Source organism: Acanthisitta chloris, unplaced genomic scaffold, assembly GCF_000695815.1.
Source record: "Acanthisitta chloris isolate BGI_N310 unplaced genomic scaffold, ASM69581v1 scaffold5341, whole genome shotgun sequence".
NCBI classification, from domain to species: domain Eukaryota; kingdom Metazoa; phylum Chordata; class Aves; order Passeriformes; family Acanthisittidae; genus Acanthisitta; species Acanthisitta chloris.
Window position 1 is genome coordinate 8,178 of NW_008654219.1, and position 12,475 is coordinate 20,652.

The 12,475-nt window shown below is 52.8% G+C and overlaps 1 protein-coding gene across 3 annotated transcripts in view; it reads right to left on the reverse strand.

The window, feature by feature from the left end:
* Nucleotides 1-3,225: 3,225 nt before the first annotated feature.
* The window catches only part of PPP2R4 (protein phosphatase 2A activator, regulatory subunit 4), a 20,505-nt gene continuing 11,255 nt past the window's right edge, over nt 3,226-12,475 (reverse strand). For all 3 annotated transcript variants that reach the window (XM_009083394.1, XM_009083395.1, XM_009083396.1), the window contains 2 exons: nt 9,021-9,128; nt 3,226-3,510 (listed from right to left, as the gene is read on the reverse strand). In XM_009083394.1, the coding sequence (XP_009081642.1) occupies nt 3,436-3,510; nt 9,021-9,128 (183 nt within the window). In that variant the 3' untranslated portion in view covers nt 3,226-3,435. The remainder of the gene's footprint in view (nt 3,511-9,020; nt 9,129-12,475) is intronic.

The following is a 12,475-nucleotide window of genomic DNA, read 5'->3' on the forward strand; positions in this document are numbered from 1 at the left end:
CTGAGGGGAAAGATGGAGAGAAACCCACGCTACGTCTGCTTCCCCTTCACCGCGCGTCACATTCACCGAGGGACATGTTCAAGATGAATTCAAGTGCCTTCAAAGAAAACATTCCTGATCCAAGATGACATTTCTGCTCACCATCCATCCCTCCACGCTGCTGCCACTTTTAGCAACACTTGCTCGCACAGTTGGCCTGTGTTGATGGAGAAGATGTAACCCAGAGACAAGAAAAGGAGCGTTTGCTAAGCACAGCTACACTAGCTCCGACCACTCGTGAGAAGGTCCAGGTTTAATTTAATCCAGGTATAATATAAATCCAACAAAGCTGCTGAACTAAACTGATGCTGGAAGTCCTGAGTCAGCTCCTACAACAGCAGGACAGGAAAAACATCTGAAGAAAAAGCTTCCAGTTCTCACCCTGCCTCAGAAACAAGGCTCAAACGTCCTTTGGTTGTGAGAGTCTCTGATCTTCAAGAGGCATTTGCTGGCCTGGGATCAGACTTCTCACATCACCTACCTGCCAAATCCCAGCTGGGACGGGGGTGGACACAGCAAAAAGGTTAATAAATAAACCATACTATACAACAGAAGACACCTAGGAAGGACACAAAGACAAACTGGATGTACTCGATCATGCAGTTAAGTAACGAGTCAATTTTGGTGCAAGCAAAAGATCAACCACCAACACAGCAAGTCCCTCCATGAGGCCTCTTCCCTGCACCAAATGCTCCAGACATCAGCTTCACTGGCTCTGCTCCCAAAGCAGGAGCAAAGCCCAGTCTGAGAGACACCAACACAGTCACCAGTGCAAAACACAGAGACTTTAATTAAAACTACAACACAGGAGGAGGAGGGGAGTGCTGCTTTGGACACAGAGCAGCTCTGGGTGCTGCTGTGTGTGTGGACACACCAGGAGAGGAGCAGAGCCCCGAGAACCAGTGATGGCCATGGGTGGGAGTCAGAGGGAGGCAAGCAGCTGGCTGCCACGTGACAGGGGCACATCCCAAGCAGGCTGATAAGCCTCAAACAAGAATTAGCTGCTTGAAGTCCCAAAATCCCCAGCAGGACAGATGTGCAGACTCAGCCAAGCAAGAAACACAAAGCTCTGCATGAGCCTCCTCCCACCTCCTTGGCAGATCCCAAGTCCAGGGATCTTGTCCCCAGGGAGCAGTGGCTGCAGCTGCAGGGGAAGGAAGCACCTCTCCACCCTTTTTTGGTGCAGTATTCCACATTTCTGGTGACCCTGCTATGCATGGATGTCAACATTTCCACCCATCCTTTTGCATGGAATCCCCATTTCCAGAAGATGACCAGGAGAGATACATTCCTGACCCTAGGGCAGCTTCAGGACACCACAGGCTTCAGCTCAGCCATTGCTGGTCAGATGCTGCACAGCCACTTAGAGCATGGGGACACTTGCCAAAAGCCACACAGCAATGCATGGGGACACCAGGGGTCTCTGCTCCAAGCACCAGCTGCTCCACTGCAGATGGACTCATCAAGTCCCAGCAAGCACACAGATCTCCAGCATCGTTCCAGGTGTGGATCCATTTGGAAATCCATTAAAAAAACCCCAAATCTCATTTAGGAGTAAAACAACACTTAACTCCAGTCTTCTGTTTTCATTTAAAATACAAGTTAATAGAGTTTCAGGCAGGTCAAAAGCTCCTTGTCCCCCAACCCCTGCCCAGGGCTGAGCTGAAAGCAGGCAGGACAGTAGCAGTGCTAGAAAGCTCTGCCTCAGCTCTGTGGACATTTCACTGCCTCTTAATTGAAACTCTTTTCTTGCTCTCCTCCTGAGCACCTGCAAGAACCTTTACAAGAGAGAGTAAGTAGATCTGGTAAAACCCATGAAAAAATAAAATTAAAAAAAAAAACAAAACAAAAAAAACCACTAGCAGGCTGCTCCCCCTGCCCAGCAGTAAAGCAGTGCAGCAGCAAAAGCTGAGCAGCCTGGCTGGGGGCAGCCCTACCACCTCCTCCATGGTCTGTGGGAGTGCCAGGGGAAGGATCCCTGCTGCTCCTGATGCCCAGCAAACACCAAACCACAGCCCTGTCCTCCCCACACCCAGCCTGGGAACCCCAAGAAGAAACATCCCCTCTCCAGTTATGGACAATCTTGGTCATGACCTGTGGACACAACAGCACATCTCAAACCCAGCACCAGCTGTCTCTGCACTCCAGTGATGCTGCTGGTGTGATCCAGACCACTTCTCCCTCCATCCACCTGCCTTCAAGATGCTGCTGCTGGTGGCATTGGAAACGTGGTCCCTCTCCCTGAGGTCCAGCACGGCAACACCAGCAGGGAATGGCAAAGGCAAAGAGCTTTCTCCAGGTATAACCCACAGAGCTATTTATGCTTTTTGTTTCCAGCACGAGTAGATAAATGCACGTAAAGCTGCATGCTTGTCCCCTCATGCTGCCTGTGCTCCAGGGATGTGTCCCTCGAAGAGCTGGGGAACGTGCTGCTTCGTGGGGAAATCCCTTTGCTATGGGGCTGTCACTACAATTTATGACCAAGCAGGAGCAACCACAGTCACCTTGTGCCACTAGGGCCAGCCCAGCCCCAGGGCAGCAAAGCACAGAGGAAACAGGGAGTGCAGAGGGCAGGTTGGACCCAGCGATGGATGTGTGTGAATGTGTCAGGGTTTGTGCCCATTAAGAGAGAGCCTGAGCAGTGTCTTTGCATAGCTGTTCCCACAGAGCCAGGTCCCTCCAGGGACCTTGTCTCCAGCTCCAGAGCCAGCTCAGACCCCACAGCCCTGAAGGTTCCCAGCTTCACCCAAGAGAAGAGGCAGGAATGGGAAAAGAAGACACAGGGAACTTCGCAGAAGACATGCAAGGGAAAGGGTTTTCCTTACCCAGAGAAAGGGACAGATGAGACCCTGGGCTTCCACAACCCACAGACATTCCCTACAACTTCCTTTCCCCATTCCAGACCTCCCCGTGCAGGCAGAGGTGCCTACAGACACGCGAAGGCTCACACCTCACCCCGCGCAGTGGTTTCCCAAAGCAAACACCAACAGGAAACTCCAATGAAATTCAGAAGGGAAATTGCAGTTACCACTGCCCAACACATACACACGTGCCTTCCTCCCCTCCACACCCCTTCCTCCCGGGAAGGGAAGCAGAGAGCCTGTGCCAGGCAGCCCCTACACAAACCCATCCCCGTGCCCGGAGCCGCAGTCAGACGTGGCGGAGCGGAGAAGAACAGCCCCGGCAAGACATCCCTGTGGTGAGGATGTGCAGGAGGAGTTGCTCCCAGTCCCATCTCCCGTGCAAGGCCGGCGAGTGCTTGGGATCTGTGGTTGCTGATGAGGATGTGCAGAAATGAAGGGGCTGTGTGTAACGGGCAGGGCGATGAGGAGAGTGAGGGGAGGAGGAAGAGTGCCGCGCTGTGCCTCCGCTGCCTCCGCTCCTCCCGCCGCCTCCTTAGGATGTCACAGGTTGGATGGGGAGCAGGCTGCCAAACTTAAAGTGCTGGATCACAGGAAACTTCTCCAGGCACTGCAGGAGGGGAGACAAAGAGAGGTGAATTCAGGAGAGACAGTTCCACCTTACCCATGCAGCCAGAGCTACATCCTGCCCGCAGGGTCAGGACGCAGTGAGCTTGGGGCCACTCAGCTCAGCCACAGGCAGAGGGATCAGTCCCACCTCTTCCCCCCACATTCCTGTCAGGCTCCTCAGGCCAGTAACACTTCATAAGCCCATCCCCTTCCCTTCAGCCAGAGCCTTTTGCTTGCTGAAATTCAGGCCTGGAGCATGAGCAGAAGTGGCATGTCTATGTCAGCAGCTTTCTCTCACCACTCTCCTTGCTCAGGCTGATCTCTTTGAAGAGCTTCACCCTACAAACACTGAGAACTGCAGAAGCCCCCAGGGAAGACACTCTCTCTCCCCAGGCCACTGCCCACACTCTGGGCTTGAGGCACCATCCTGCAGCCACAAGGCACTGCCCAAACAGCATTTGAGACTCAGGTCTCTGATGGACAAGCACCAGTGATTTTGCTGCCATTGTTTAAGATATGATGCTATTCCCAACAACTCCTCACCCCTGAAATTCCCACCTCCCAACACAGAGTAATGGATCATGGATCAGTCACATATATCCACAACAAGGGAGCTTAGCTCAGAGCTGCTTCCTCCAGCTATGCCCAGACCCTGTGTGGGGTGAGTTGGGCTGGGAGAGCACAGCCCCTTCCACTCACCATCCTGCCAGCAGGAAGGTCAGGGGCTGTGGTCAATAGTCACGTCAGAGTTTGCCAGCACTTGCCTGGCAAAGCCACTCAGAGCTCTGTTTTTTGAGTCACTGCAGATTCAGACTGCCCAAACCTCTCTGAGGGCACAGAGCAGACTCACCTCCAGCCACACAGAGCTCAGCAGTGCGTGTTCACCAGCTGCATCTGCACTAACATCACCCACGTTAGCTGTGCTGAACAAGGGACACAGACCACCTGGCTGTGCTGCATGGGCACTCATTACTGGGGGGCTGGAGTCAGGGCTAGTGAGGTGTTAGCCACCTCCTAGCCGCAGGCAGAGGGGCAAGTTCTCCCCTCACTAGACAGCACAATATGAAGAGGATAAAACAAGCTCAAGTGCCCTGTGTCTTGGGAGGAGAGGCTCTCCCCAGCACCCAGCTGAGGCACAGGTCTGCTGATGAGACTCCTACTGCACAGGAGGAGATGTGAAGTACATACAACCAAAGCACAGCAGCTACCAACTAACAGGAGTCCACCTAGTCCCAGAAATTCGTTGGCACAAACAGAGCACCAGGATGGATGGGATGCAGCACCAGGCAGGTACCCAGCTCCCCCCAGCAGCAGGAGGGTGGCAAGGCCATACCAGCTCCTGCCTGCAACCACTATCCTCCTGGGTAGATCTTGGGGACAAGATGCACAACTCACTCCTTCAGGCACATCTCTGAGCACAGCTCCTTCCTACCAAAAGGAGGCAAGTGCCATGTTGTAGTTACCACACCCCTTTCCATAGGAAGGAGCCTGGTGCTCTCCACAGGGCCAAAGTGGACTCACTGCAGCAGGGCAGACCTTGGCTCTGGGGCTGGGGAGGAAGTAACATGCTGCAGACAGCTCTTCACCCCAAGGCAGGACTCGGGCAGCAGCAGGCAGCCTGCCCTTGTGCTGTCATCATGGGCAAGCAGGAAGATTTGTGCTCAAGAAGCCCAGGCCTACAGTAATCCCTTTGGAGTCAGAGGTCAGACAACTGGTTCCAAGCACAAGCATACTGGAGCCAAAGCAAGTTTGGAGGTGGTGAAAGTACAGCATGGCTGGATCCACTCCTGGGGAATAACAGCCATGCAGAAAAACACAAGTCTCCACGGCAAGGCACCAAGGAGAAATAAGTCCTGCGACCATCAGGGCACGTCACCTTCAAAGCTTCCTAATGCTCAGAGCTGCTGCCATCTCTCCACACAACCACTTAGACAAACCCTCAGAGGAAGCAGTGCTGGAAACAGTGACGTGAGAGAAGAGCAGAGAGAAATGAACACTGGAGATGTTGACAGCTAGAAATGTCAGCCCAATTAGCTCCAAGGAGTCCCATGGAAGACCAGACTGGTTTGGGCTCCAGATGAAGAACCTTTACCACCAGTGGGAAGAATGAGTATCCATTCCACTTAACACATTGCCAGCCCAAGAAGAGAGAGGCAGAGAAACTTTTCCTCCTGTATCCAAAAGGACTAGCACAAATTTACTGGATTATGAGAGGTACCAAGAGACAGGACCCTTCTTGCATCATCTGTGGGTGAAACTGATGTAGCCAACACTAGCTCAACGGAGGGGACAGGCTTATTTCTTCTTGCCACCATCCTGACTGTGCTGAAGGTCTGTTTATGACTCGGCTGGGTAGTAGATTTGTGCACCACGTTCAGCCTTTAAAGATGGAACTGGGACTAGATTAGTTGCAATGAAAAGTATTTCTCGACTGACTGCAGAGAAGGAAAGGTCAGGAGACTCAAAAGCAGACTCAGGGGAAAAACATCAAGGCTGCTGCTTTAACCACACTCTATTCTGTCAACTTCTTCACTCATCTTTGATGGAGAGAATAAGAATAGCCCTTGGACTTCCAAGCAAACACATCTTCACCCATTATATTATAAATAGACACATCTGAGATTTCATAAACACATAGAGCTGAAGACACATTGTCTTCAGCCTCCTGCCCATCCACCCTGGAGTGCCTGGATCCAGACTAGAGCTCCCAGCCACATGGACACACCTGAGCTTTCTGTTGGCTGTTTGAAGTCTTCCCATAGAGGAGACACAGAAAAGGCCTCTGGAGCACTTTCTAAATGAACTAGTTCTGGGGCTGCCCAACTCCCACCAAGTAAGAGCAGGTTGTGACTGAGCATTTAATTTCTCCTGGTCTGCTTCCAACCAGTGACTCCTTCACTCTGCTGCTGCCTCCACTCAAACCCAGTCACGACCAGCACTGCCAGCACCGAGCACTTCTCTGCCACCCCAAACACGTCACAGAGCTGGAGCCTCCATCTGAGTGTCTGATTTCACCTGATCTAATTGCAACAGGGGGTCAGAGGGGCAGGAAGAAGGGATGGGAAATTGAAAAAATCTCACTCAGCCAGTCAGAAAAAGCAACAGCACAACCCCAAACATCCCCTCTCTTTTGCCATCACACGCTCCAGGCTCTGCCACAGACACTGCCTGCCTTGAGCTGAAAAAAAGATCCATGTCAACACTTGGGGTCTGTTGGCTTCCCTTCTGCTAATGCTGGCAGTGGCTAATTGGAAAAAGACTGCACTGGTGAAGGCTACACAGCTGGGTACAGCGAGCAGAAACTTGTGCTGGGAGCCAGCAGCAGACAGGATCTCCAGCTGTGACTGTACCTGGTCTGAAACCCCCAGGATTCAGGTTGAGAAGGATGAAGGTTTGGTGACTCCTGAACATTGTGCCATTCCCAGAAAATCAATCAAAGAGATCTTCTAGTTGCAAATGTTGGTCTAAGCTGCATGGCCAGGCACACCATAACTGAAAGCTCTGCCCAGCCATGCTGCCATGTCCATATCCACACTCCTCTACTAAGCCAGGCAGGCACTGGCTGAGCCAGCCGCACGGTGGGAGACTCCCCAGAGCAGATCATATCAAAAGATAAAATACATCTGTACATAAAGAACTAGTGAGAACCACTCAAGCAGGAGTCCCCCCCCTCCTCTGCCCATCCAGGTGAACACAGGCATCATACAGTGCCAGGAGTGGACACTTCTGCACAAGGATCATGTTCTTAGGACTAGTCCTTTAAGATCTACAAATATTCTTTGAGGAAAAAACTAAATTTAAAGTGCTTTGGTTGACTCAATGTTTTTTACACCCTAGCCTAAATTTGTGTCATTACCTTTCCTAGCAGTCTTTGCATTCTCCCCTTAACACAACTACATCTCTAGGCATTTCTAAAAAACCCACCAGTACTGGATCCAGCATTTTCACACAATGCCACCTGCTATTCCAAACAGTTCAAGGCCTCCAGAAAATGTCATGTCTTGGGTGCACCTTGAAAAGCCAAAGAACCTCACAGTTTCTAGAGGAAACCTGAGCCAGCACATGGTGGCCCCAATACCTCAGTGGACATGCAGACTGCACTGAGGGGTCATCACTGCCACAGTCCTCCAGGTGGGAGCAACCACATGGCACAGAGTGGCAGGAGCACCCAAACATCCTGGGGCACATGGAATGCCAGGGGAGTACCCAAACAGTGTGTGTGGAGAAACTGGTCCAAAGGAAAAGCAGGACCACCACACGGCTGTGGAGGCAGCAGTCGACCACACTGAGGCTCTGAGTTTTAGTGCACTCATGTTTCATTTTAACAGCACTCCCAAGACTGGGGTCTTCCCTTCAGACTCCCCAGCTCTCACACCAGAGCCTCCAGCTCAGGGTTTCTCAGCAGGTAGTGCCTCCAGTCTCTGTGACAGATCTGTGAGCAGGGGCAGCCCAGGGGAGTCCCCACGAGGAGCAATCAGCCGAGGGGGTCGACCCCCAAGCCCTGCCTCTCCTCTTTGGAGGCTGGGAGGAAAGCTGAGCTGGGGGCGGAAGGAGCCAGCGGGCCTGGGAGTGACACCTCACAGATTAGAGAGGTATGTGGCCTGGAACCTAAACACAGGATGTGCAGTGCAAAGGAAGGGCTGGGGGAGGGAGAGCTCAGTTCGGCACAGTTAACCCCTTTGTGTTGGGCCTGAGCAGAGCTGCCCGGGAGCCTCAGCCATGTGCCCCTGCAACAGGAGCACAGCTGACACCAGCAGGGACTGCAGGGGATAGGATTAACTCCTTCAAGCACCACCAGTCTCCACAGGTGCACTGGGGAGCTGCACCATCCTGCTCTTCCAGTGCCTTTAGCACAGCCAGTGCGTCCTGCAGAGCCAGCACTGTCCCATCCTGCCCAGCAAGAGAGGCTGACAGGCCGTTCCCTCCGGAGGCTCAGATGTGGTGGTTCCTGTCCTGCTTCCTCAAGCTCAGAGTTAGCTTGAGCAGGAAGGAGAGATAAGGGAGAGCCAAAACTGCCCAGTTCCCCAGGTCAGGGCCAGCAGAGATGGTGGGTGGAGAGCTGCCAAACTGGGGAGGTGGCTGTGGCCTCACTGGGCCAGTGCACAGCATGGACAGGGCTCATAGTGAGGGGAGATTAGTAGCTCTGGGGCTCTTGAAACATGGGATGGTAATTTAAACTGCCTCCTCCAGCTAGTAAAATAATGGAAGACCAGAAGAACAAAAAGGTCAAGATATTGCACGCAATCTGGAGACCTTCAACTTGCACTACGGGAAGACAAGAAATGACAAAAGTCATGTCTGCAGGGAATGGTCATTTTGGGATTGGTTTTGGGGCAAACACTAGGCAGATAGGAACTTCCTTCTACACAGTAACACCTGAACTCCCAAGCCACAGTCAATACGGGGTAGCAAAGAGCTGTGACAGGGTCCCCACACCAAGTGGTGCCCCACGGTGCTGTGAAAGGAAGGAGGTGTGTGGCTGAGCAGCCTCCCCCTGCCCACAGCACTCACCTCTGCCTTGTACATGCGGATGAGGCCCTGGTTGACCTTGGACCAGGAGGGCACAGCGCTGATGTTCCAGAGCTGGTTGGAGTGCTCAGCAAAGGGGCCTGTCTTCATCTGAAAGAGACCCAAGAGCAGGGCTGAGGGAGCCAGGCCAGCCAGGAAGCTCGTGCACCAGCAGTGACTCACGCTCACACTCTCTCCAAGGAAACATTCCCACCAAGCCCTGTGACCCACGCACCAGCCACCTCACTGCCACTTCCCTCCCTCCCTCCACGCTCCCTCCCGCTGTGGCCACATCACATGAAGCCCTGGCAATCCAGCTCTCCTCCTTCCATGATAAAATTCAGCCTTTTTCCTGCCACGCTTTCCTAATCAGACCTCCCTCTGCACACCTCCCTTTTAATGACTGCATTAAAAAAGCCCCACATAAGTCCCGTTCTCCCCTCCAGTAGAGCTTGGCTCAACGCTGTTCCTATTCTACCCAGAAACCTCCCAGTGCAGCACTGCTGGGCTTTCCAAGAAAATGACTCATTCCCCATTCAGATCAACAACAAGCAGCAGCGACAACACTGCTGCCTTCCCTGAATACAGAGGGCAGTGCAGGTTGGCAGCAGCTCTGTGTCCACAGCCCATTCCACACCTGCCTCCAGCCTAGGAGGGCTCTGGGGGAGGCAGGAGCAGAGGGCACACACTCCAATTCTCCTCTCCAATCCAGCTCCAGAGCTGTGAGCTGCTGCCTTGCTGCAGATGCTTTAATTTTTTTTCCTATTTTTTTATACTCCAAGTGTTTCTCCTCCCAGGGCGAGGGGTTTGGAGGAGGGAGAGCAGGAGGGAAGCTGCAATCAGGGGCAGTTGCATGTAGATTCCCTGGGTAGTTGTCTCTCCTTCTCTTCCATGAACAAAAACAGACCCTCAGGGAGAAAAAGAAATACAACACAGCCACTCTGACTGAGCAAAGTTCCCATGACATCAGAAACCACAAGGCCGAAGCTCACGCTAAAAAGGAGCGTGGGGAGAGAGGAATCTCTTGGACTCTCGTCGTCAACTTGGGGCTTGAACAACTAACCCCTTCCCTCCATGCACGCACAGGCCTGGAAAGAGGGTGGGAAAAGAGCCTCCAAAACAACCTCCTTGGCCACTGGAAAAGCCAGCAAGGCAAATCAATCTGCTTTGAGAAACTGCTGCTGCTCTTCTGCCATGCCTGTGTGGCACCATGAAACAAGCAGAGAGGGAAAGGGTGGGAGCACCCAAAAAACCCAATGCTTGGAGGGTGATGTGTTTCAAACCCACTGACCTTGGGGCTGGAACACCAGGGGAAGTGAGTCCATAGCTCTTCCCGGTGCTGGGAGAGCACAGATTCATCTCCTTCCCCTGGGTGGTTCCCAGGGAATGATGGATGAGCCGTTCCTGCTCCCCTCGAGGGTACAGGAGGCAACGTGCAAACACACAAAGCACAGCACATACCGACAGCGCCGGGCACAGCCTGCCAGGGAGCTCAGCACCAGGCTCAAAGCATCTCCATCCCTGCATGGGAGGTTTGAGTTTGGATGCCAACCCTTCCTCTGGCATCACCACCCTTTGGGCAGGGGCACAGCTTGCATCAGCCACCACTGTGTTTGCTTCTCCCCCTTCCCAAGCTGGAGCGAGCACGCTGGAGAGAGGAGGAGGAGGGCACAGCTGGTCAGCTCCTTACTCATGCCTAGCCACCACCATGGCCCTCGTTGCCCAGTGAGGGATGGCTTGGCTATGGTTTCAAACTGGGGAGGGAAAAATAAGGGGGATGAGGGACACACACAGAGGAAAAAACCCTCTCCTTCCATCCACAAAGGACGAAGCGAGGAGCTGGGGGGAGAGCGAGCGGCAGCGAGTGCGCTGCAGTCCCGCAGTGACCCCAGGGGAACAGAGTGAGTCAGAGCAGCCATATTGAGCAGGAAATTACTCACAGACGCGGCGTTCCTGCCTCTCGGCTCCCAAGAGAATCGGCCTTTTGTAAATGGTTCCTCTGTCAGCGCAGGGGGGAGGGGGACGGCTGAGGCCGTGCTTTCCTGTCAGCTCCTTCCCTTCCAGCAGAAACCCGAGCCCTCCCTTCCCAAACCTCCCAATTTAGAAGCCAGGTTGAAGCTGAAATGCTTCCCCAGCACCTCTCTCCTGCACACACACAGGGAGCCCTGCACAGCCTCTGTGCGATGGGCACAGCGGAGATGCTCCCAAACCCTCCCCGTCCTCGCACCTGCGGGTACCACACACTGCCTGCAGCACACTTTGGCAGGCAAAGGCAGCAGCAGGGGAACAGCTCAAGTTCCAGCCAGCTCTGCAAACCTCACCCTGTTCCAGAACCACGTGCTCAGGTCCAAAACCACCCCACAGATTTCCCAACAGCAAACCAACAAGGCTCACTGCCATGCCTGAGTGCTGCTGTAAGGAGGATGCAGTGGTGTGTTCAGGCTGGACATCATCTTCCTGCTGCTTTAAGAGCTTGAGATTTAAATCTACACGTGGCAAACACCACAACGGTGTATATTCGAATCCATGAAATGTCACCCAGGGGCTGAGAACAATATCTGCTCAAGAGAATATTCTCTCAGTTGACAGAAAACAACCTGCCTCAGTTACAGCCTGCTGAAACAAAACCTGCAAGATGTACCAGGCACACTATGGGAACTGATGGGGCATTTGCTAGGTGTTTAACACCTTTAAGTAAGAGCAGTTCCCAGCTGAAAAAGCTCAGAAGAAAACACTACAGTTCGCTTATGAAAGCCTTTAATCCCTTCTACCTTCTTCCCCAGCTATTTTGTTTTGTTGTTGATTTTGGAGAAGAAGCATTTGCAGGGCACTGAGGCTGCCTCACCCCCCCTAGTGGCAGTCACAGCCTTCCCGGGCACTTGGGAGGGGAAAAAAACGAGTTTTAAAAGCAAAATCTTTATCAAAAGGAACAAGTGCCCGCATGGAAATGGACTGAATACACCATGCATTGGACAGTGCAGGTTGTACCCGCTCCTTACAGCTCACGGCAGCAGGGCCGAGACGAGGGCTCCTTGCCACCAGGTGGCACTGAGGAACTCGGCAGAAACACCGAATTCCATGATTCCCAACAAACGTGCAGAAAAGGAAGTGAAATCACTTCTTTTAAAAGCCTAATAGAGAGCTGACTTTCTGCAGGCAGCAGCAGCAGAGTGACCTGAAGCAGCAGGATGGTGCTGGGTGTTTTAAACTTCATCTGTCATCTGGGCATTGCAGAACTTTCTACACAACATGTCAAGAGATGTATGTTTTTATGTTTTTAACAGGTCAGGGCACTGTCTGGGTATTAGAGACCCGAACTAAAATAAATTTTAGACCATCTTGCCTCCTGCTTTCCTGTCCTCATCTTGATTTCCTTCTCCAGCACCTCTTTACTACCTGTGGCATGATTTATCTCAGCACTAAGGGTTAAACCCTGTGAGGTGCTGAATACCAACAAA